This window comes from Trachinotus anak, unplaced genomic scaffold, assembly GCF_046630095.1.
Source record: "Trachinotus anak isolate AG129_WGS33_773 ecotype Australia unplaced genomic scaffold, CSIRO_AGI_Tana_v1 ptg000002l, whole genome shotgun sequence".
NCBI lineage: Eukaryota > Metazoa > Chordata > Actinopteri > Carangiformes > Carangidae > Trachinotus > Trachinotus anak.
Genome location: NW_027273853.1, coordinates 29,182,822 through 29,203,024, shown reverse-complemented (window position 1 = coordinate 29,203,024; position 20,203 = coordinate 29,182,822). Strand labels below are relative to the sequence as shown.

The 20,203-nt window shown below is 49.2% G+C and overlaps 1 protein-coding gene and 1 long non-coding RNA gene across 3 annotated transcripts; one reads left to right on the top strand and one right to left on the bottom strand.

Moving 5' to 3' along the window:
- The first annotated feature begins 11 nt into the window (after positions 1–11).
- On the top strand, positions 12–20,017 carry LOC139608079 (zinc finger C3H1 domain-containing protein-like). 2 transcript variants are annotated; one of them, XM_071461557.1, is made up of 36 exons: positions 12–1,304; positions 2,635–3,045; positions 3,845–4,035; positions 4,122–4,560; positions 4,658–4,869; positions 5,774–5,897; positions 6,332–6,426; positions 6,837–7,028; positions 7,152–7,313; positions 7,521–7,658; positions 7,932–8,050; positions 8,151–8,300; positions 8,528–8,702; positions 8,800–8,928; positions 10,321–10,781; positions 10,856–11,030; positions 11,436–11,545; positions 12,472–12,603; positions 12,693–12,814; positions 12,891–12,992; positions 13,074–13,202; positions 13,369–13,546; positions 13,630–13,816; positions 14,100–14,288; positions 14,544–14,781; positions 14,885–14,990; positions 15,232–15,430; positions 15,607–15,701; positions 15,814–15,921; positions 16,409–16,513; positions 16,611–16,773; positions 16,995–17,095; positions 17,527–17,628; positions 17,930–17,969; positions 18,362–18,424; positions 19,154–20,017. In XM_071461557.1, the coding sequence occupies exons 1-36, from the start codon at positions 779–781 to the stop codon at positions 19,271–19,273; spliced, it is 6,288 nt and encodes a 2,095-aa protein (XP_071317658.1). In that variant the 5' UTR covers positions 12–778; the 3' UTR covers positions 19,274–20,017. The 2 variants fall into 2 exon arrangements, with proteins under 2 accessions (XP_071317658.1, XP_071317648.1); XM_071461547.1 differs by having other exon boundaries at positions 13–1,304; positions 10,853–11,030.
- LOC139608109 (uncharacterized) lies at positions 5,027–9,950 on the bottom strand. The gene is made up of 3 exons (XR_011684954.1): positions 9,825–9,950; positions 7,451–7,680; positions 5,027–7,355 (listed from the first exon to the last, which is right to left on the bottom strand). It is a non-coding gene; the product is annotated as an uncharacterized lncRNA (long non-coding RNA).
- Positions 20,018–20,203: the final 186 nt, after the last annotated feature.

Genomic DNA, 20,203 nt, shown 5'->3' with positions numbered 1-20,203 from the left:
ATGATTTGATGAAACGCAACCTAATTTAAGGAAATGTACCATGTCAGCACAACACACGGGTCTGTGCAGAAACTATAGGCAGTAAAAGCAAAGTGAGGAGTGTTTTAAGAAATAAAACCACAGACAGTTTTTATTTCAATGACTCCATGATGCTGAGGTCAGGCTCTGTGTGGATAGATCTGTAACAGGACCCTGTGTTCTTATCTCTGAAGAGAGTTCTTTACCAATCCTGATAATATACCTTTATTTATTTAATATACTACTACTACTACTACTACTACTACTACGACAATAAACTTTGTTTGTACAGCACCCTTCACAGAAGAAAGGCTTTACAATAATGAAGAGTTCTGACCAGTCAGGCGTCTAAATTCATTATTAGTAAGTGGATGAGGTGGTAAACTGCATTAACCTCCTGAGGGGCGGTATAATTATTTTTGTATGTATATTAACAATATGTAGGACTAGTTCGTGTCATGTTTCTTTCAGAATGAAAAACAAAAATGAACATGTTGCTCTCTACATTTGTTTGTAGACTGTATATATAAATACCCTCCCTCTAAAATGAAACACGTAGTAAAGGCCGTTCACCTTATATGGGTTTCTTCCAGTCTCGCAAAGTCTCGGGTTATCTCGCGTTACTTGGCAGAGGGAAGACGCTGGGAACGAGCAGGGCGGACCGGTTCCACACCAAGTGTCGTTTAAACGGGAAAATGAACGTCTGGCCCACGGTCCGGTGAGTTCACCGCCCGCAGGCAGCTGCTGACCTGACTACAACATGGACGTAAACAAGGTTAATCGATCTCCCAGAGAGGAGGGGGAGCTGGAAGACGGAGAGATCTGCGATGATGAAACCGAGGAGAGTGTGCCGTTCCGGCGGGGGGATGGTAGCAGGCCGGGCGGCCGCGGGGCTCCTCCACGGACACGAAAGCCCCACCAGCACCCGCAAAACATGCTGCCACACATGGGCCACCAGCCGCCCGATTTCCGCATTCTGATGCCATACAACCTCGGACCTCATGGACACGGCCCTTTCCCCCCGGGCCACAGGCAGCAGTGTGGGCCGAGCGGGCCCGACCGGCCTCCCTCTCCTCTGCCGCTGCCGCCGGTACACGGCCCCCACGGGGAGCCCAGCCCGCGATCCAGCTTCTGGGAGCGGAGCCACGGCGCCCTGGGCCGGTTCAGGCACCGGTCCATGTCGAACTGTGGGCGCGGAGGCTGGAACCGAGGCAGCAGAGCTCCCCCCGGTCGTTACGGGCCCGGAGAGAGTCACGGCAACAAGACTGACTCTCCTTCGAGGAAACGTATCCTTTCCTGCTCTCAGTAATTGTTTTATCCAGATATAAGTAGTCGCCAGGGGACCGTGATTTAGTTCGAGTCCACCAGAGGCCCGTGGGGTTGGATAGGCCACACACGAACCCGGACTGGAGGGTTTTAAGAAGCTGTAGTCAGCTTCTTGTGTCCAGATTTGACAAGTCCGAGTTCAGTGATTTATGGTCCAGACCTGGTCTGATGTGGTCTGGATGGGGAAAAAGCTGTGAATGCTTCTAATGATAAATGATATAACAATATAATTACTATAATAATCGTAGAATACATGTCTCATGAGCGTGAGCCTGTTTTAAACAGAGTCTGCTTGTTAATGAAGTCCAGGTCTAAGTGTACATGTGGTTTGTTGTTGGAGAAAGCTGATCAATAGAATAAAGGTTCCATGAGTTAGAGACGGGGTTTCAAGGTTCAGGCTGTAGCTGATGTCTCACAACAGAAGAGGCTCATTATCACTGATGCTTCAGACTCCGACTTCAGCTTTGTCGTCATGAATCCAGCAGAAACAGTGGAAAACACTAAATCCTCCCTGTTTTCAGCTTCTGATGCGTCACAGTGAACCTGTGAATCTTAGACTGAACTATAAATCAATCAATCATAAAGACGATCAGCACATTGACTCAACAGTTGAGTTTGACCCTGTTGCCTGTCACAGTATTTGAATTAGTACTGGAGCAGTTTCTTCAGTTTCCCTCAGGTGTTTCCAGCCGGTGTACACACTGTACACTGTAAAGGTCCAGCTGACACCTGCTGCCTGTGTTAGATCACAGGTAGATGTCATTGTGCTTGTGAATGCGTTAAAGCTGCTGAGGAAACAAAACCTAAAGTCAATGACTGTAACAGCTGTTTAAAGAAACCAACTTCCTGTCTGTTGGCAGCTCAGTGGATCACACAGAACGGGGGGCGTCCCTGATCTGTGTGTCATTGCTGGAAAGACGAGGGGATTAGTTGAGTAACAAGAAAATAAATTATAATAATAATAATAAACAAGTTTGATTTAACAGAGTATTTGTGTCTTATGGAGGAGAAATGTAAAGTGTTCATTTAAACTAAATTAATAATTATTGTCAGTACTGGTTGAGACAGAGAAAAGTGAAAACTGTCACCTAGAGCTTGATTCTTTAGTAAAACTGCTTATAAGCTGCTCCACTGCTGATATTTTAATTCACAAGTCATTTGTGACAAATCATTTTCAGACATTTTAAAGAATAGAAATGTGACCTAATAACAAAATAATCGGTAGATTAATAGATGTGAAAATGGTCGCTGCTTGCAGCTGTATTTCTCTTCCCTTAACCTCGGCCTCAGAGAAGCTGCAGGGCCGGAATCAGACCAGGAAAGTGGCGCACAGTGTTTCCAAACCTGAGAACAGTGTTGATGAGTCCTTTGAGGACTTGCTGTCCAAGTATAAACAGATTCAGCTGGAGCTGGAGTGCATCCGTAAAGAGGAGACCATGGCCCTGGAGCCCAAAGCCTCGCCTGCAAGAGAGGACACACTAGACCACACTGCCAGTATTACAGCGACCAGACCAGTACCCGAAGCAGCTCATAGTCCAGCAGGACCAGAGGAGATGGCAGATTTGGAGAAGGCCGAGAAGAAAGTGTTCCAGGCCTTCAACATCAAACCTCTCCGTCAGAAACTGCCCACTCCCGCCAACCTGGACGAGCTGAAGAAGAAATGGGCCGAGCAGGATGGAGGAGTTGGAGCCGACAGAGAGGGTGAGTGTGAGCATGAGAACCAATAATATAGAAATGTATAAAAGTAAAATATATATTTTGAAAAGTCTAAATAGTGTTGAACATGAAGAGAACAGAATATGGACTAAGTAATGTTCAGGTCATTTGTCATAAGACATTTGAAGAGAAAAAGTCTGAGGACGACATTCTCTGTTTACTGAGCAGAGTCTGTTTGGACCAGTGATCAGATCCAGAGATTAAAGGATGAATGAAAATAACTGACTTTGACACAAAATGATATGTTAATGTTTTTCTTGTACAAACTGCAGGAACATTTCTGGCCGCCATCTTTGTTTGGAGCAAAGTCTTTTCATATGTTGCATCAGACAAACAGCAGCAGGAGTTTTAGTCTCTGATTCAGACGTGAACGTGTGAGGAGAACAACATCATGGAGTCATGTTCAGCTTTAATGTACGGTGGCCCTGAAGCTCAGGAAACATCTTCATCAGTTCCACAACATGAGCTGCAAAGACGCAACACAATGGAAGTGTTTTCAGGGTACACTAAAAAGTGATGGACCTGCTGAGACTCACTTGTTAAATGACTTGTGACTGAAGTTTAAAGTGCTGAACAACAAGTGAACATGAACGTATTATAACACATCTGTAACATCTGTTATAATACATGTGTTATAATATAGTCATGGAAGTGTGTCCCAGCTGGGTTCATCGCTTTTTAGTGTTGCAGTGTTTGGAGCTTCAGGGCCACAGGATTAATGTGTTGAAGCTTAGGGATGTGTGAAACACTTGGAGGTTTGACCTCAGGTGTTGTGTCTCTGCAGGTGACGGAGAGGAGCAAACAGAAGATGGAGGAGAAGAGGAGCAGAAGCCTGAAGCTGAGGTGGAGGAGAAGACGTGTTCGTGCTGCAGCGAGGACACGGACAGAGACGAGAAGGAGAAACCTAAAAAGACGTGTTTGTGTCGCAGGGAGTCGTCGGCCTCCAGCGAGGACTCAGTCATCTCTCCTGACAAGGTGGGACCAGCACCACTGGTGTGTTCACTGAGCGCTGTAAGAGTCTGTATCTTTTCAAACGTTGTGTGACTCTGTTTTCTGAGCAGCCGGTGGTGAAGGTGGAGGAGGAGGAGCTGTCGGAGCTGCAGCTGCGTCTCCTCGCTCTGCAGTCGGCCAGTAAGAAGTGGCAGCAGAAGGAGCAGCAGGTGATGAAGAAGAGTAAAGACCGGATCACCAGAGCCGCCCAGGAGAAGAACTCTGGCCCTGGCTCAGGCCCCGGCCCCGGAACCACTCCACCCAGCAGGCAGAGAGTCACCACCAGGTCTGTTACATCTGCTGCTGCAGATAGGAGCAGAACCAGGTGCAAACCTCTGGAGAGGGACCGAGACAGGACCAAGACTGGGCCCCGACCTCCAGACAGAGACAGAGAGAGACTTCCAGAGAGAGACAGACCAAAGCAGAGTCCAAAACCTGGTCCCAAAGCTCCACTGGAGAGAGGCAGAACTCCAGGGAAACCTCACATGACCAAGAAGATGATCAGTCCAGGTGAGAAGGACCAGAACCTGCAGTCACACCACCACACCTGTTTGAGACCCCAGGTCAAACTGTGGAGACTCATCAGTGTCTAATGATGTTTTCTCAGGCTCAGCAGCGAAGCAGGCGTTCAGGAAGCAGCAGCTGAGGACGTGGAAGCTGCAGCAGCAGAGGGAGCAGGAGGAGAAACGCAGACAGGACGAGGAGGAGCGGCGCAAACGGGAGGACGAAATCCGCCGAATCCGCGACCTGTCCAACCAGGACGAGCAGTACAACCGCTTCATGAAGCTGGTGGGAGGGAAGATGAGGACGCGCAGCAAGGTGAGAGGCCGTGTGTGTGTGTGTGTGTGTGTGTGTGTGTGTGTGTGTGTGTGTGTGTGTGTGTGTGTGTGTGTGTGTGTGTGTGTGTGTGTGTGTGTGTGTGTGTTGGTTTCTTTATTCTCCTGCTTGGCTCTGTCTCATCCACTGTCCTGGATTCAACGACTAATTAGTTTATTATCAGTTGATCTGTTAGTTGATGTTCGGTCAATAAAAATTATGAAAAAGTCCAAAATCTAAAACCCATAACACTGAGTTCAGCATCACAAAGAGGAAGAAGAGCAGCGAAACCCCAAAGTTAATTTTTCATCGTTGTCCTCACTATGCGACATAAAGTCGAAAGCCAATCAGGAGCCACCGTGGGCGTCTACGTCATCATTTCCAAAGGTCTCTGTTTGTGTCCATCCAGACTACATCACAACCTGGAGTTTTAAACTAAAACGGGTCCAGCAGCGTTTATGAAAGTCTCTGTTTTAGGGGCTGAAGACTCTGGAGGAGAGTGGACAGAGGAGGAAAAACAGAAGAAGAGACGAGTTTAAAAATAAAACGTAGAAGAAGAGATGAGTTTAAAACTGAAACATAGAAGAAGAGACAAGTATAAAAATAAAATGTAGAGGAAGAGATGAATTTAAAAATAAAACAGAGAAGAAGAGATGAGTTTAAAGATAAAACCCTGGATGAAGACCAACATTCCCGCCTCTGATAAGGAGCAGCAGACACTGGATCAGACAGAACCATCGGGTACAGTCACATGACTCTGACCTTTATAGGTCAGAAGTAGGAAGTAGAAGTGAGCAGCTCTGATCCCGACCAGATGGATCTAATGATATTCAGACGGTTTCTGAGCCCAGAGGAGACGCTCACACTCTGTGGTCACATACAATAACATTCAGTCTCTGTTCTTCAGTCCAGGGATCGTGAACACAGGAAGTCCACAGGTAAACAGGGCCTGGACGCCTCAGGTAACCTCTACCAGTACGACAACTACGACGAGGTGGCGATGGACACCGACAGTGAGACCAGTTCACCAGGTGAGCAGACAGAACCAGCCGTCCTTCACCTGTCACACCTGATACTGTGACAGTCGGCAGATGAACTGTAGTGTATACAGAAAACAAACCAGTGAATCATACATCAGTTACCAAGTCCACACTGAAAATATTATCTGATAGTTCATTAGAAATATCAGTCAGTCAGTCATCCTCCATGTGAAAGTATCAAAGCCTCAGTCCACAGAGAAATGCACACAGCCTGTATTCAGACACTGAGCCTGAAAACCAGCCCTCAGGACTTCTGGAACTTTGTGATGTCACAACAAAGGCTCAGATCCTCTCCTCTGATTGGCTGACTGACCTGTTGTTACTAGAGCTCCAGAGAGAAGCCTGAGAGAGGAGATGTAAAACTACACTGAGATGGTTTTTGGTTCTTAAAACCACAAATATAATGTTTAATGTTTGTTTTTCAGTCCCGTCTCCAACACACAACCCGTTCAGTGCCGAGGATCCAGGATGTCTCCCTCAGGTGTCTCTGTACATGACAGACTCTGCTCAGTTTCGACTGGTACGCTCCTCGTGTGTGTGTGTGTGTGTGTGTGTGTGTGTGTGTGTGTGTGTGTGTGTGTGTGTGTGTGTGTGTGTGTGTGTGTGTGTGTGTGTGTGTGTGTGTGTGTGTGTGTGTGTGTGTGTGTCAGAACTACATTTCAAGGCAGCATCACATTTTATTCTCTGAAATGTTTTTTATATTTACTGAAAATCTATGATGGTTTTTCTGTCAAGTCAACTGAACATGTCAGTTTTTTTTAGAGATCTGTACAGTTATGGCCAAAATGAGTCAGTTACTGTATCATTAATTATTAAATACTGATCACTGATGGTTATTGGTGTTGTCATGGGGAGAACTCAGTCATGTGACCAGATCTGTGACGTTAACGTAGGCATGAAGAAAACAGCGTCTCTCTTTCCCTCTCTCAGGATTTCTGTCAGCCTTTCCTCTCCTCCATGCTGTCCGGTGTTCCTCCCCCTCCTCCCCCTCTCCCCCCTCCACCCGACGAGTTGGAGCCTCCTCCCAAACCTCCCTTTGCTGATGAGGAAGAGGAGGAGGAGATGCTGCTGAGGGAGACCTGTCTGATGTCCATGGCCAACAAGAGGGTGGCGGTGAGCGAGGTGTGTTACTGATCGAGCATGTGCAGTACTGTCTGTCAACACTTGGTGGTGCTGCTGTTCTCATTCGTGCTGATGGCTCTGGTGTCTGAGGTTGTTCCTGTGATGACGTTGTTCTGCCCCTAGGAGAAGAGCTCCAGTGGTCCTCCGTCTCCGAGCCGCCCGCCTCCTGCAGGCGTCCAGCAGCCGACCAGAGGAAACCTAAGCACCGTCAGCCTGAACACGGTGTCCCAGCCACGAGCCAACAAGTTCACCAGAGGACATCACGCTCCCAGAGCCCCGCTGGTGGTAAGACGTTCACGAAGCCTCTCAGCTGACGGCAACGTGTTCCTGTAACACACCTGTCTGATGTCAGCTGACTCGGTCCTGCAGGTTCACAGGGTGCATCCACACCTATAGTGAGAGCTGTCTCCAGATCAGCTCACCTGAGACATGTCCCTGCCAGGTGTGAACAGCAGTTTGTCTGACTCTCTCCTGTGTTTGTGTTTCCTGCAGCTGCCCAGACACAAGTCGGTGGTGGTGTCTCTCAATGATTCAGACGACAGTGACTCGGACATGGACGCCTGCAGCTCCACACAGACGGTGTTCGGAGGACTGGAGTTCATGATCAAAGAGGCCAGGAGGACGGTGGAGGTGGGGCCACGTTCTGCCTTCACTATAGACATAAAAAAAACAGGAACATACAATTAGAACACGTTAGTTACAGTGTTTGCTCGAAGAACGAGGGACATTAACAACATCTTCACAGGTTCTGTAGCTAAATGATCAGAAAACAGATGGAGAACAGTTACAGTCAACTGAGAAACAACTGAGAAATCACCCACTGTCTCGAGGAGACACACTGAGTTCTTTAGTCTGGTTGTGTCCACTGTTGTGATTCATGATTTGAAACTGTGTTGTTTCCAGGCAGCGAAGCCTAAAGGAGCGTCTGGATCTGAGAAGGAGAACAACCCCGTCAGAACCCCAGAGGCTCTACCAGAGGCCAAGAAGGCTGAGTACCGTCTGCTCAAAGAGGAGATCGCCAGGTACCAGGCTTTAAATCAAACTGTCACGAACAGTGCAGAGAGATCAGTCTGTAGACATGTGTGAGGTTTTCAAGACTAAAGAGTGAAATGCTTCCTGCAGCAGGGAGAAGCAGAAGATGCTGAAGGATCACAGTCCGAGTCCTCGCAGCTCCGCCTCACCTGCTGCGTCTGAGTCTGTGGTGGAGTCTTCAGGGAAAACGGCTGCAGAGCTGAAGCTGCGTGAAGCTGAGCAGAGGCTCAACAAAAACAGGTGGGACGATGATCCAGCTTCAGACACTGGTCGTTCACACGTCCGGAAAGTGTAAAAAGTATTTTACTAGTGATCTGATCAGAGAACAGTACGTTAGTGACCCTGTCTTCATAGGTAGTTAACTGCCCCCCCCTCTGTTCCCGGTGTTGATATAAACTAGTCACTTTTCAGACACCTGTCTCATGAAGCTGTGTTGTTCCAGCACTAACCCTAAGCCTGTCCCACAGGGAGCTGCTGCAGAGAGACGAGGCCGTCCTCAGACATCTGCTCCAGCAGGAGCTGAAGAAGAGAGAGTCTCTGAAGGCTGCTGAGGCCAAAGTGGTCAAACTGAGAGAGCAGCTGCAGGCGTCGGAGAAGATCGTCAGCGCCAACAAGACGCTCCTCAAGAAGCTGCAGGAACAGGTGAACCTCAGCAGGCTCCGCCCACAGTGACGGTTCAGTTCAGTGCGTGGTCTCAGCCCAGGTTTGACCTCTGTCTGACCTCTCCTGCTCTGTGTAGGTGCATCGTGTTGAACATCGAGTGTCCATGAAGAAGAGTCTGGCTGTCAGGCTGGAGCAGGAGCTGGCTCAGGCTCAGCTGGCTACTGGCAGAGGATCCAAGCGCAGAACAGACGCCAACCAGAGCCTGGTGAGGGAAACATCTTTCATTTCTGCCTCCCTTTAAACAGGCAGACATTCTGCATTTCATCAGCAATTAATCTGCAGATGGTTTTCTTAATTAATCCACCTTTACTGAATGAAATGAAAATTTCCAAACTGACATATATAAACGTCAGAAACCCCAGAGAGAGATGAGAGAATGTTTGAAAATGACTGAAATTAATAATCAATTAATCAGATCATTGTTTCAGAGTTTATACAGTTTCTTAGTGTACGTTAATAACAGCAACAACACCATTATTATTATTATTATTAGTGTTATTATTTATTGTTGTCACAATTCTAACAATAGTAACAACAACAATAATAACAATAATTTGTATTTGTAATAATTTATTATGGTGATGATAATAATAATAATAATAATAATAATAATAATAATAAACATGACTGAACCTTTCTCTGATTAAACACCGGGTTCATAAACACTAGAACTCAAACTGCAGATTGGTCTTTGTTAATGATGGATCGGTCCCGGTCCCGGTCCGAGTCCCGGTCCCGGTCCCGGTCCGAGGAGAGAGCTGCGTCTGGGGAAAAGTGACGTGCGTGTTTTCAGTGGGATTAACGTTGAGAGGGGTCACTTTAACGGTGAATGTACCGGCCCGTTACCGGACCGTCCGCTCCTCACCGTGGGACACTGACACCTCCCGCAGGTAACCGTGCACGTTACCGCGGTTTTATCTCCTCACTGAGAAGAAGCGGCTTCTCTCCGTTAGCTAGCGTTAGCTAGCGTTAGCCGTTTGCTAACTGGTGACAAGCTAGCTGTTCGTTAGGACAGGTGTTATGGAGACTGCGCATGAACACAGGTGACATCAGTCCAGGTAAATAACACCGTCTGTAAGAAGCAGCACCGCAGACACTCACCTGGTGACAGATCAATAACGGACAGCTCCACCTGTCAGATCAATAACCACCCAGGTCGGTGACGGTTGGAAAAGTCCGTTTGGAGATTAAACAGGTTCCTATACACCTCTCTCTCTCTCTCTCTCTCTCTCTCTCTCTCTCTCTCTCTCTCTCTGGTACTGACTCTATGTCTCTCTGTCCTTTCAGCCCAGTAAGCTGCAGCCTCTCTCTCTCTCTCTCTCTCTCTCTCTCTCTCTCTCTCTCTCTCTCTCTCTCTGGTACTGACTCTATGTCTCTCTGTCCTTTCAGCCCAGTAAGCTGCAGCCTCTCTCTCTCTCTCCCTCTCTCTCTCTCTCTCTCTCTCTGGTACTGACTCTATGTCTCTCTGTCCTTTCAGCCCAGTAAGCTGCAGCCTCTCTCTCTCTCTCTCTCTCTCCCCCTCTCTCTCTCTCTCTCCCTCTCTCTCTCCCTCTCTCTCTCTCTCTGGTACTGACTCTATGTCTCTCTGTCCTTTCAGCCCAGTAAGCTGCAGCGTGTGGACGGGGCTCCGAGCGGCTCCGAGCGTCACTTTGCGGAGCTCATTGCCCAGAAGCAGCGGCTGCAGCAGCTGGAGTCTGAATACGCCCTCAAGATCCAGAAGCTGAAGGAGGCTCAGGCGCTGCGCAACAAAGGCGTCCCCCCTGAGCTGCCTGCAGAGCCGCCGGTCCGGGCCTCCACCCCCCCTGAGCCTCAGATCCAGATCCCACCCCCCTCCCCCTTCCCTCTGCCTCAGCCCTCCCTGCACGACCTCACCCAGGACAAACTCGCCCTGGACAGCGAAGACGTCGCTGAGGCTGACGACCACGAACCAGAACCTGCGGCCGCACCGGCGCCCGCTGCTGCTGCTAAAGGCCCCCGCCGACACTCCCTTCGTCAATCCAGCTGCTCCTTCACCAGACCCAACCTGGAGCAGCTGAGCTCCACTCCAGCTAAAGACAGGTGAGGGACTGTCGCAGCATGTGAATGTGAGACCGTGTGAACGGGCAGTGACGTCTTATCTTGTCTCACAGCAGCACCGCCAAACCTGCCAAGACCCCAACCAGCTCCGAGGCTCCCGCAGAGATGTTTGCGGGGCTGGACCTGGACGCTCTGAAGCTGAGGTACCAGCAGCAGGCCCGGCTGGGAGAGCTGCTGCTGAGGGAGCTGCAGAACCTGGGAGGAAACGACAACCACCCCCCAAACGGACAGGTGAAACCAGAGCTTTAAAATGAAGGCTGCAGCTGAACCAACTGTCCAGAACCCAAAGATATTCAGTGACATCTCACACCTCACATCTGGATCAGCTCATTTAGCCTGAAAGTGACAGTACTGATTATGGGATTATCAAAGTTTCTGATTAATAATCTTTTGATTGAGTAATTACTGCAGCTCTAGTTGAAATTTGAAACATTTTCTCAAGGAGTTTACTTCAGTTCAAGGTCTGAAAACGTTTCATGAGAGCAGTTTAAGTTATTTAGAAAAACACAGCGGCAGCACTTGCTTCAGAACAGCATCACATGTTTGTGTTTTTAAATGTGGAGCACGTTGAGAATAAAGACGTAGAACCTGGAACAGGATGGATGACGCCGGCTGTGTGTGTCTGTCACTGTGCAGGTGCTTCCAGTGGAGGTGGAGGCAACAACAAGCCAATCAGGGAGCACAGAGCTGAAACCTGTTCCCTTTGGACCATATCACAGCCCCCTGCTGGTCTTCAGATCCTACAGGTAGACTCCACATCAACACACTGAAAATGACTTTACAGCTTCTATAAAAAGTAATTCAGCCTCCTGATGCTTTATTGTTTTACAGCTGTGAATCAAAGCAGATTTAATGTGGATTTTCTGACACTGATTAACAGAAAAAGAGCCTTTAATGTCAAAGTGAAAACAGATCTCTGTATAATTACAAACAGACGTATTCACTCCCGATATTAAGATTCAACTAACTTAACACAGCTGCAGTGAACTGGTTTCAGAAGTCACATAATCAGTTAAATGCAGATCAGCTGTGTGTGGTCAGAGGGTTTCAGCTGACTGTGAGATTCAAACATCTGTATCTGTAGGATTCAAACATCTGTATCTGTCTATAGTTACACATGTATGTGGATGAGCTCACTGCAGGCGCCTGCAGGAAGCTGATGGAGTAGCACAGGAACATTTTGAGAGTCCAGCTGAATCAGTCATTCAGAGCAGGACAGAGGTTAATGGGTGGGGGGTGGGGGGTGTCCATACAACAGATACTACATCTCATATTTAAAGATTGATTCTAGTGAAGGATCAATATCAGTTTCAGTTCCTCTCTTCTGTGTCAGATTCACTTCAGAGGAGAACTTTCTTCTTCTTCTTCAACCCACTCATGTCATGTCACACGTGCAGTGCACCCTGACATCAAACCCTATAAATTCTCCTTGTTCATCTTTAGCAGATCATTAAAATGTGTTGAGATTTAGCTTATTGATGATTGATTAACCTCATAATTCTCCTCCACATGAAGCTGCTTTTAATAATAAAAGTCTGGTCTCACTGGGAATCAGATAAAAAAGAATTTTCATTGTTGATTCACACCAGAAAACGAGGAGGAGAAAGACACATTTCCTCCTCCCAGCTGCTGGAACAAGGGTCTGAACTAAAGCCCTGTCCTGTCTCTCCAGGTTCAGCCCGTATTACAGGACCAAGGAGAAGTTATCACTGAGCTCTGTAACTTACAGCAACACCATCGAACCCAGGACGTGTTTCTGTCGCTTCGACCTCACGGGAACCTGTAACGATGATGACTGCAGATGGTGAGCCTCACAATGATTTCAGTCTGTGAACCTGCTGCTGGCGTCTCTGGTGTTTAATGTCTGCCCCCCCCCACGCCCCCCCACTGCAGGCAGCACATGAGAAACTGCACTTTGAGTGGAAACCAGCTTTTCCAGGACATTCTGTCCTATGACCTGTCTCTGATTGGCTGCTCTGAGAGCAGCTCGGACGAGGACGTCAATGTTGCCACAGGTGAGCTGCTGTTTCAACACTAACTGACTCCAGTCAGTTGCCTGCTGCTGGTTTTATGTGTTTTTCTGTTTTGTAGAGAAATATATGAAGAAGCTGTTTGGCACAAACAAAGGTCGTATGGGGGTCGACCAGAAGGCCGTCCTCCTCGTCAGCAAAGTGAACGAAAGCAAGCGACACGGTGAGTCAGCTGCTGGTTGTAGCCTCTCGTCTCCAGAGAAGGTTTCCTGACCTCTGACTCCCGGTCTCCTCTGTTTTCCAGTTCCTCCGTTCACCACCTGCAAAGACGTGAGGAGGTGGAGACCGAAGCCGTCGGCGCAGAGCAGCCCTGGCCCCGAGGACGATGGCGAGCACGAGGCGGCAGGCGGATCTGTCACAGCCGGAGGATACGGTGAGGGGGAGGTTTTCCGAGCTGCGGCTCCTCCTGCAGCTCAGCAGTCACAGGAACATGGAGGATGTTTGGCTGTTATTTATATATTTATGTTGCACAGTTTTACAGTTTCAGCACCTGAACAGCTGGAGGCAAATCTCTCATGACCTTTTATCTTTATGTGCAGACGACTGCTCTGGGACCAGCCTGTCTGCTTTAGATGTCTGCGTCACATCAGAGGACAAGCGTTACTTTGTCAGTGAGACGGACGACATATCAAACCTGGAGAGCAGCATCCTGGAGAGTCCTCGAGACACTCAGCTGTGGATCAAACTCGCCTACAAGTACCTCAATCAGAATGAAACGTAAGTCGCAGAGCAACCAGCTGATCCAGAGTCTGTCCTTTGACTCTTTTACATGAGAGTTGAACGTGTGTGTTGGTCTGCAGGTCTGCAGCAGAGTGTTTGGAAGCCGCCCTGAACACCCTGTCTCGTTCTTTGGAAAGTAACTGTGACAACCCAGAGGTGTGGAGCCACTACCTGTCCCTGTTCTCCAGACGAGGCAGCAGGGAGGAGGTCCAGGAGATGTGTGAGATGGCTGTGGAGCACGCGCCCGACTACCGAGTGTGGTGGAACGTATGTCCTCAGCTGTGTCCTGTCCCAGCTCAGTCCCGGCTCCTGAATATCTTAGTGCAGCCTCTGTCCATATTGGGCCAATCAAATCTATAAACACATCGGTGTGATGATGTTAAACATCAGTGGATGTGATCACACAGAACCTCTCAGCAGAGAAACAGAAAGTTAAGAAGGAGCCAATCACAGAGCTGCTGTCGTGAACCTGATTTATGTTGATTTGATGATAAAATACAGATGTTGTCAGCAGCTCTCTCATGTTTGTGATGTGACCTTTCTGCTGCAGTACCTGAACCTGGAGAGCTCCTTCGAGGGGAAGGACTACGTGTGTGATCGTCTGCTGCAGTTTCTGGTCACCGAGGCATCTTCAGGTGTCACAGACAAACTGTCCTTCCAGCTGATGGAGTCTCTGCTCTACAGAGTCCACCTCAACCTGTTCACAGGCAGGATGGAGAGCGCTCTGGCCATTTTACAGGTGAAACAGTTCATGTGCTGAGATGATGTTTGTGAGGTTCTGGGTCTTGATCTGTTTGAGACTCTGGACTGAAACAGTTTTTATTTCAAACTCACTGCTGGTTCAGAACAGAATGTTTTGGCTTCACTGGTTCATTTGAACATTTTCTGCAGGGCAACAGTTAATGATGCTTCAAACTGCTGTATGAAATCCAGAGCTCTGAGAGCGAACCAGTCACTAACGCAGCAGATATTTCCTGTTTGGTTTTATCGGCAGAACGCCTTGAAGTCAGCCCACGACAGGAGCATAGCTGACCACCTGACAGCCAGCGACCGGGCGTTGGTCTGGCTCTCCTACATCCACCTGACGGAGTTCGACCGGCTGCCGTGCAGCCTGTACGACCCAGCAGACTCGGGTCCGTCCAGACTGGTCAGCAGAGAGTCCTTCCTGCTGCCGTGGAAAACGCCACAGGACATCAGCACGCCGCTCGACATCCTCATCGCTCTCTTCCAAGGTACAGAGGCCGACAGCAGAGGAAAGGGTTAACGTGTGGTAGTGATTATTGTTCCGATTCAGGTCTGAGTCTCTGACTGTCTGTGATGTGGTTCTGCTTGAAGATGCCATCCGTCAGTGCAGCGACGAGTCTCTGTCTCAGAGCGAGAGGACGCTGGCCTGTCTGCCTCTTCACTCCAACCTCATCTTCCTCAACAGACTGCTGCAGAGGTGAGCAATGTGCTGCTGCTCTGATCTTTAACCTCTGATTCTACCGACGCACAAACTGCAGCTGAAGCTCACGACGTCTGTTCTCAAACATGTTGTGTACAAGAAATGAAGCGTGTTTCTGCAGAGCTGCTCACAGCCTGTTAATACATTCAGAAACATGTTGCTGTGTGACACAGTGCACAGTGTGTTTTCCTGCTCGTTGACGTCAGCACCACATGAAGACACTGCTGTGTCGCTGCAGGTACGACGAGGGAATCGTTCTGTGTGAGTCTCTGCTGGAGTCTTGTCCCGAGTCGTGCGTTCTGAGAGACGCTCTGGCCGACCTCCACATCAGGAAAGGAGATGCAGATCAGGCGGTCAGCATGTGGCTCCACGCTCTGGCCGAGTGCCCCCACAATGCCGAGGTCTTCTATCACTCCTGCAAGTTCCTCATGGCTCAGGTGAGCTCTGGTGTTTCTGGGTGCCTCATATTTAAGAAACATGCAGACTGTCACATATTTTTACCAGAAAATCTCTCAGTCATTAGAAAGGAAGACTCAGTAAGTTTTCATATGAATCTGATGTTTCCTGGTTTTCACTGTAACGACAGAAGCTCATGTTCTGTTGTGTTCCTCAGGGAAAGTCGAGCGCCGTGGTTCCTCTGTTCCGAGGCTTCGTCCTGTCGCTCTGCGAGGACGAACAGAGTCAGAAGAAACCGCTGGATGTTCTGCGGTACATCGTGTTCAGCTGATTTCAAGCACAGATACTTGGACAGATAAGGATAAAGCAGCAGAGTGATACACGATCAGACGAGTCACAGTTTGTTTGTTTCTCCTCCCACCAGTCACATCCTCGGTTTTCCCAGCGAGGAGCTCCTGCGAGGTCCGGTCATCAAGAAGGAGCTTCAGGAGCAGCTCGGTCAGCAGACGCCTCACCTCCACCTGATTCACTGGTGCGTGCTGATGTCCTGTCTGTCACAAGTTGCTCCATGTAGATCAGGGATGTTTTTATCCCAGACTCCTCACAGACGAGCAGGAAGTTTCTTCTTCAGATGCAATTTCTTTTCTCTGCTTCTGGTTTGATAGATTCCTGAGCTGTTTCCTGTAGAATGAAGCCCTGGAGACAAAAATGTTCTCTTCTTTAGACATAAGTGAACAGACCTGAGCCACATGTTGATGTGATTCACTGTGACATCAGTTCCTGAGGTTATCATTACCTTCAGAATAAAGCTCCAGAGAAACAGAGGCTGCAGAACTTGACTGAGAATCCTCCTGTTTTCAGTTTCCTCAGTATCTCAGAGATCAGTGATGATGTTGAACATCATGATGTGTCTCCTGCAGACACTCAGGAAGTGAGCTCTCTATAAAACCTGGTCCCGGTTCCCTGTAGAGCAGATCCCTCAGGTTAAAGTGTTGTTGTGTTGTTGTTGTGTGGTTCAGTCGCTGGCAGTGGCTGCACGGTTCAGTGGAGGAAACGGTGGACGCCTTTGAGAGAGCGCTGGGGTCAGCCCTGCAGCTGGAAGAGCTCCACAAACTGTGGATGGAGTGAGTGCGGCCCACAGGAATCTTTATCAATCATCAATCATCTACTGTAGATAGAACCTGACCCAGAGTCTGACCTGTGACTGCCCCCCCCCCACAGTTACCTGGAGTTCAGCAGCAGTCAGCAGACCTGTGGTCCCGGCAGCAGTCAGTCCAAACTGTTCTCAGATCTGGTCCAGCGCTGCCTGAGCACCGTCCCGTCTCGACTGGAGGTTCCCTTCAACCCTGCAGAGTTCTGGAGCTGCTACCGCTTCCACAACAAGGTGAGAGCAGAGCCCCCCCCCCCGCCGCAGACTGTAGTTGGTTCAGGTGGGGGCAGAGCCTGGGCGTGTTAGTGTTACATCACACAGACTTTAGCATCCAACAGTTTCACAACATTTTCCCTCCACATGTTGGATGTTAGCTAAACTCCCACGGTTCAACACCAACACTGACGGAACCTGAACGCACCATCAACGCTTGTCTCTGTTCCCTGGGTCCACAGGTTGTGACCTTTTACCTCAGCTGCCTGCCGCAGACCCAGCATGCACTGGTGCTGGAGAGACTGAGATACGCCATGCCCAACAACACCGAGCTGGGCCTGAGGTACACACACACACACACACACACACACACACACACTCTGCAGACACACATGCTGATGACTGCTTTAAAAACAGTGTTAGCTGCATGTTGTTGTTGTTGTTGTTGTTGTTGTTGTTGTTGTTCTTCTTCTTCTTCTTCTTCTTCTCAGGTTGTGTAAATGTTTCTCAATTTAACACTCTGTCCTCAGTCTGTTGTGAGTCTTTGGAGTTAACTGGTAAACATCTGGGGGGGGGGCAGACAGAGGACAGAGACAGACAGAGGACAGGGGACAGACAGAGTACAGACAGAGTACAGACAGAGGACAGGGGGCAGAGTACAGACAGAGTACAGACAGAGTACAGACAGACGGAGGACAGACAGAGGACAGACAGACAGGGGACAGGGCTGTTGAGTGGAGTTGCTGGTGTCAGTGCTGATGTGTCCCTGCACAGGTTGCTGCATCACGACTGGCAGGAGGGAAACACTGAACACCTGAAGTTCCAGGCCAGGATGCTGAGCAGCAGCTGCCCCAGGTGTTTGACCCACTGGAGAATGTGAGTGAACACACCTGTCACCTGTGTGTGTGTGTGTGTGTGTGTGTGTGTGTGTGTGTGTGTGTGTGTGTCCTCTGAGCCACCGTACTTTGTCTGAGCTCATGTGTCTGATGTGTGGTGAGTTTCTCTGCAGCAGACACAGTTTTAGGAAATTGCTGAAGATGAAAGTTTATATTTGTGAGCGGTTTTAAAGATTCATGTCTTCAGTAGGAACCAATGAGCTCAGAGCTGAGAGACGCAGCTGGTCTGAGTCTGATCATGTGATCAGTGTAGTCACCTGACGTGTCCTGTGTGTCTGCAGAGCGATAGCAGTGGAGCGGGAGCTGAAGCAGCGAGCTGAGGTGAGTGGGTGATGGAGGGACGTTAACGTGTTAAAGGATTTAAATCAGACGCTGAGGGACAGTTTCTGTCTCTGTAAAAACAGCCTGAAGTCTGACAGTAACGTGGTTTTTCTGAGCCGACTGCTCGTGGTCACTTCCTGTCACTGAATCTTATCTCTCCCCCCGCAGGCTCTTTATCGCCGTCCACAGAAACGTAACTTGTGGCGGTTTAGATTCTTGATTTGACAGGTTTTGTTGCTTGTAAGACGACGACACGAGTAAATCTCTGACTTCATTCCACACTTTGTTCTTCTGTCCTCGTCCTTTGTTGAACTGACACAATGCTCTGGCGTCTGGTGTTTTTTTTTTTTCTACCCCTCTCCCCCCTTTTATTTTATTTTTTTGTTTTGTAGGTGCGACTCCTCTATCAGCAGGCCCTCCACTACCTGCCCCTGTGTGCTGCCCTGTGGAAAGATGTAATCACCCCCTTCAGTCTTTAACACTCATCACACAGACACACACTCTGAGCTGTTCACCGCGTCACTTCAGGTGTCTCAGGCAGATCCAGTCTCCCTGGTTTACCTGGTCCTGAACCAGCAGAGAGACCAGCTCCCTGGGTCTCAGCTCTTTTGGTAAAGAACGAGGGCTGCTACAGCTCACCTGTGCAGGGTCACCTGTGCAGGGTCACCTGTGCAGGGTCAGAACAGGGTCTGGACTGAACCATGTAAAGTGACGGGGGGGAACCTGCTCTTTCTCATGTTTATACCTCACCTGTATACAAGCATGTTCACCTGCTGCCCCCTCATCCTCCCCCTCTCTATCTCACCTCTCTCCTCCTTCCCTTCTCTCCCCCCTCGTCCTCTCTATCTCTCTCTGCCCCCCCTACCCTGTCCCTGTCTGCCCCTCCTCCTCTCTCTCTCCCCTGTCCTACCTCCACCTTCCCCCATCTTTCTTCTCTCTTTCTCTCCCCCTCTTACCTCCCATCCCCCTCCCTTCCATCCCCCCTCCCCTCCCTCTCTCTCTCCCCTCTCTCTCCCTCTCCACCTCCCCCCTCCCTCTCCCTCTCTCTCTCTCCCCCTCTCCTCTCTCTCCCTCTCCTCTCTCTCTCTCTCTCTCTCTCTCTCTCTCTCTCTCTCTCTCTCTCTCTCTCTCTCTCTCTCTCTCTCTCTCTCTCTCTCTCCCTCCACCCCCCTCTCCCCCTCCAGCGCCTGCTGTTTGAAGCAGCTGAAGGCGGAGCCTCTGATAGGCTGAGGAGGCTTGTAGACTGGTGTCAGCAGGTGGGAGTGAGTTTAGTCGTGGGCCGAGCTCAGGGCGAAGATCAGTGACGCCGTCGACTCTGCGGCGACGAACTCCAACACTTACTGTTCTCGTCGGAACAATAAAAAGAAATCAGCTGATTGGCTGTAGGTGGTTGAGTGAGAGCAGACAAATCAGACGAGGTAAGACAGACGCCCCCCCCCCCCTCCCCGCCTCCTCCAGGACACCTCGGAGGCCCCCTCCCTCGAATGTCCACATGTGGACCTGCTTATGTCCCGTCACTTCCTGTACGTAAGTATCGACCTGCTGAGTGCCACGGTGTCTCTTCAGTTCATGTCTTCCTTTTGTTTCTCTCACCTTTCATTTGGACCTCATTTCCCTCCCTTTTTATTTTAAGTTATCGGAGGGGGAGGGGCGGGGCGGGGCGGGGGTTTGGTCGGGATGGACCGTGACATCTCACTGTGGTGTTTGCCCCCCCCACCCCCCACCCCTCCCCCATGTGTGTTTTAAAGAATGTCCCCCCCAGTAATGATGCTGCAACATCTGCACGTTGTCTTTTCTTTGTGTCCCAGAGGAAAAACAAGACTTTTATTTTGTTAAACTGATCAAACTGATTATTGATCGCGGCTGCTGCCTGTGTAGTATTTTCTATTTGGCTGAGTGTGAGAGAGACTGCCACAGAGACTGATTCACGCTGAGCCCCGCCCCGGGAACGCCCGTAGAGACAGTCAGGACTCGCTCTCATGTGCAATTTGTCTTTTTCTTTTTGTCAAAATTCTGCCATATAATCATTAAAGAGTATTGATTAGGAAGGAGAGGAGAACAAGTCCTTCACTGTTGTTTTTTACATGTTGGATTCAAATGTTATTAAATTATTTTCTAAAGATACACAAGTGTCTCCTGAGTGTTCATTGTGTCACATGTGTGTTAATATTGATCTGCTGATTATTTCTGATCAATCCTTTATTCAATAAAGTGTCAGACAAGGGTGAATAGTG

Coding starts and splice junctions, on each gene's coding strand:
- LOC139608079 (XM_071461547.1), top strand. CDS start 779: ATGGACGTAAACAAGGTTAATCGATCTCCCAGAGAGGAGGGGGAGCTG. Junction 4,870..5,773: donor AGATGAGGACGCGCAGCAAG/GTGAGAGGCCGT, acceptor TCTGTTCTTCAG/TCCAGGGATCGTGAACACAG. Junction 8,051..8,150: donor CTCAAAGAGGAGATCGCCAG/GTACCAGGCTTT, acceptor TGCTTCCTGCAG/CAGGGAGAAGCAGAAGATGC.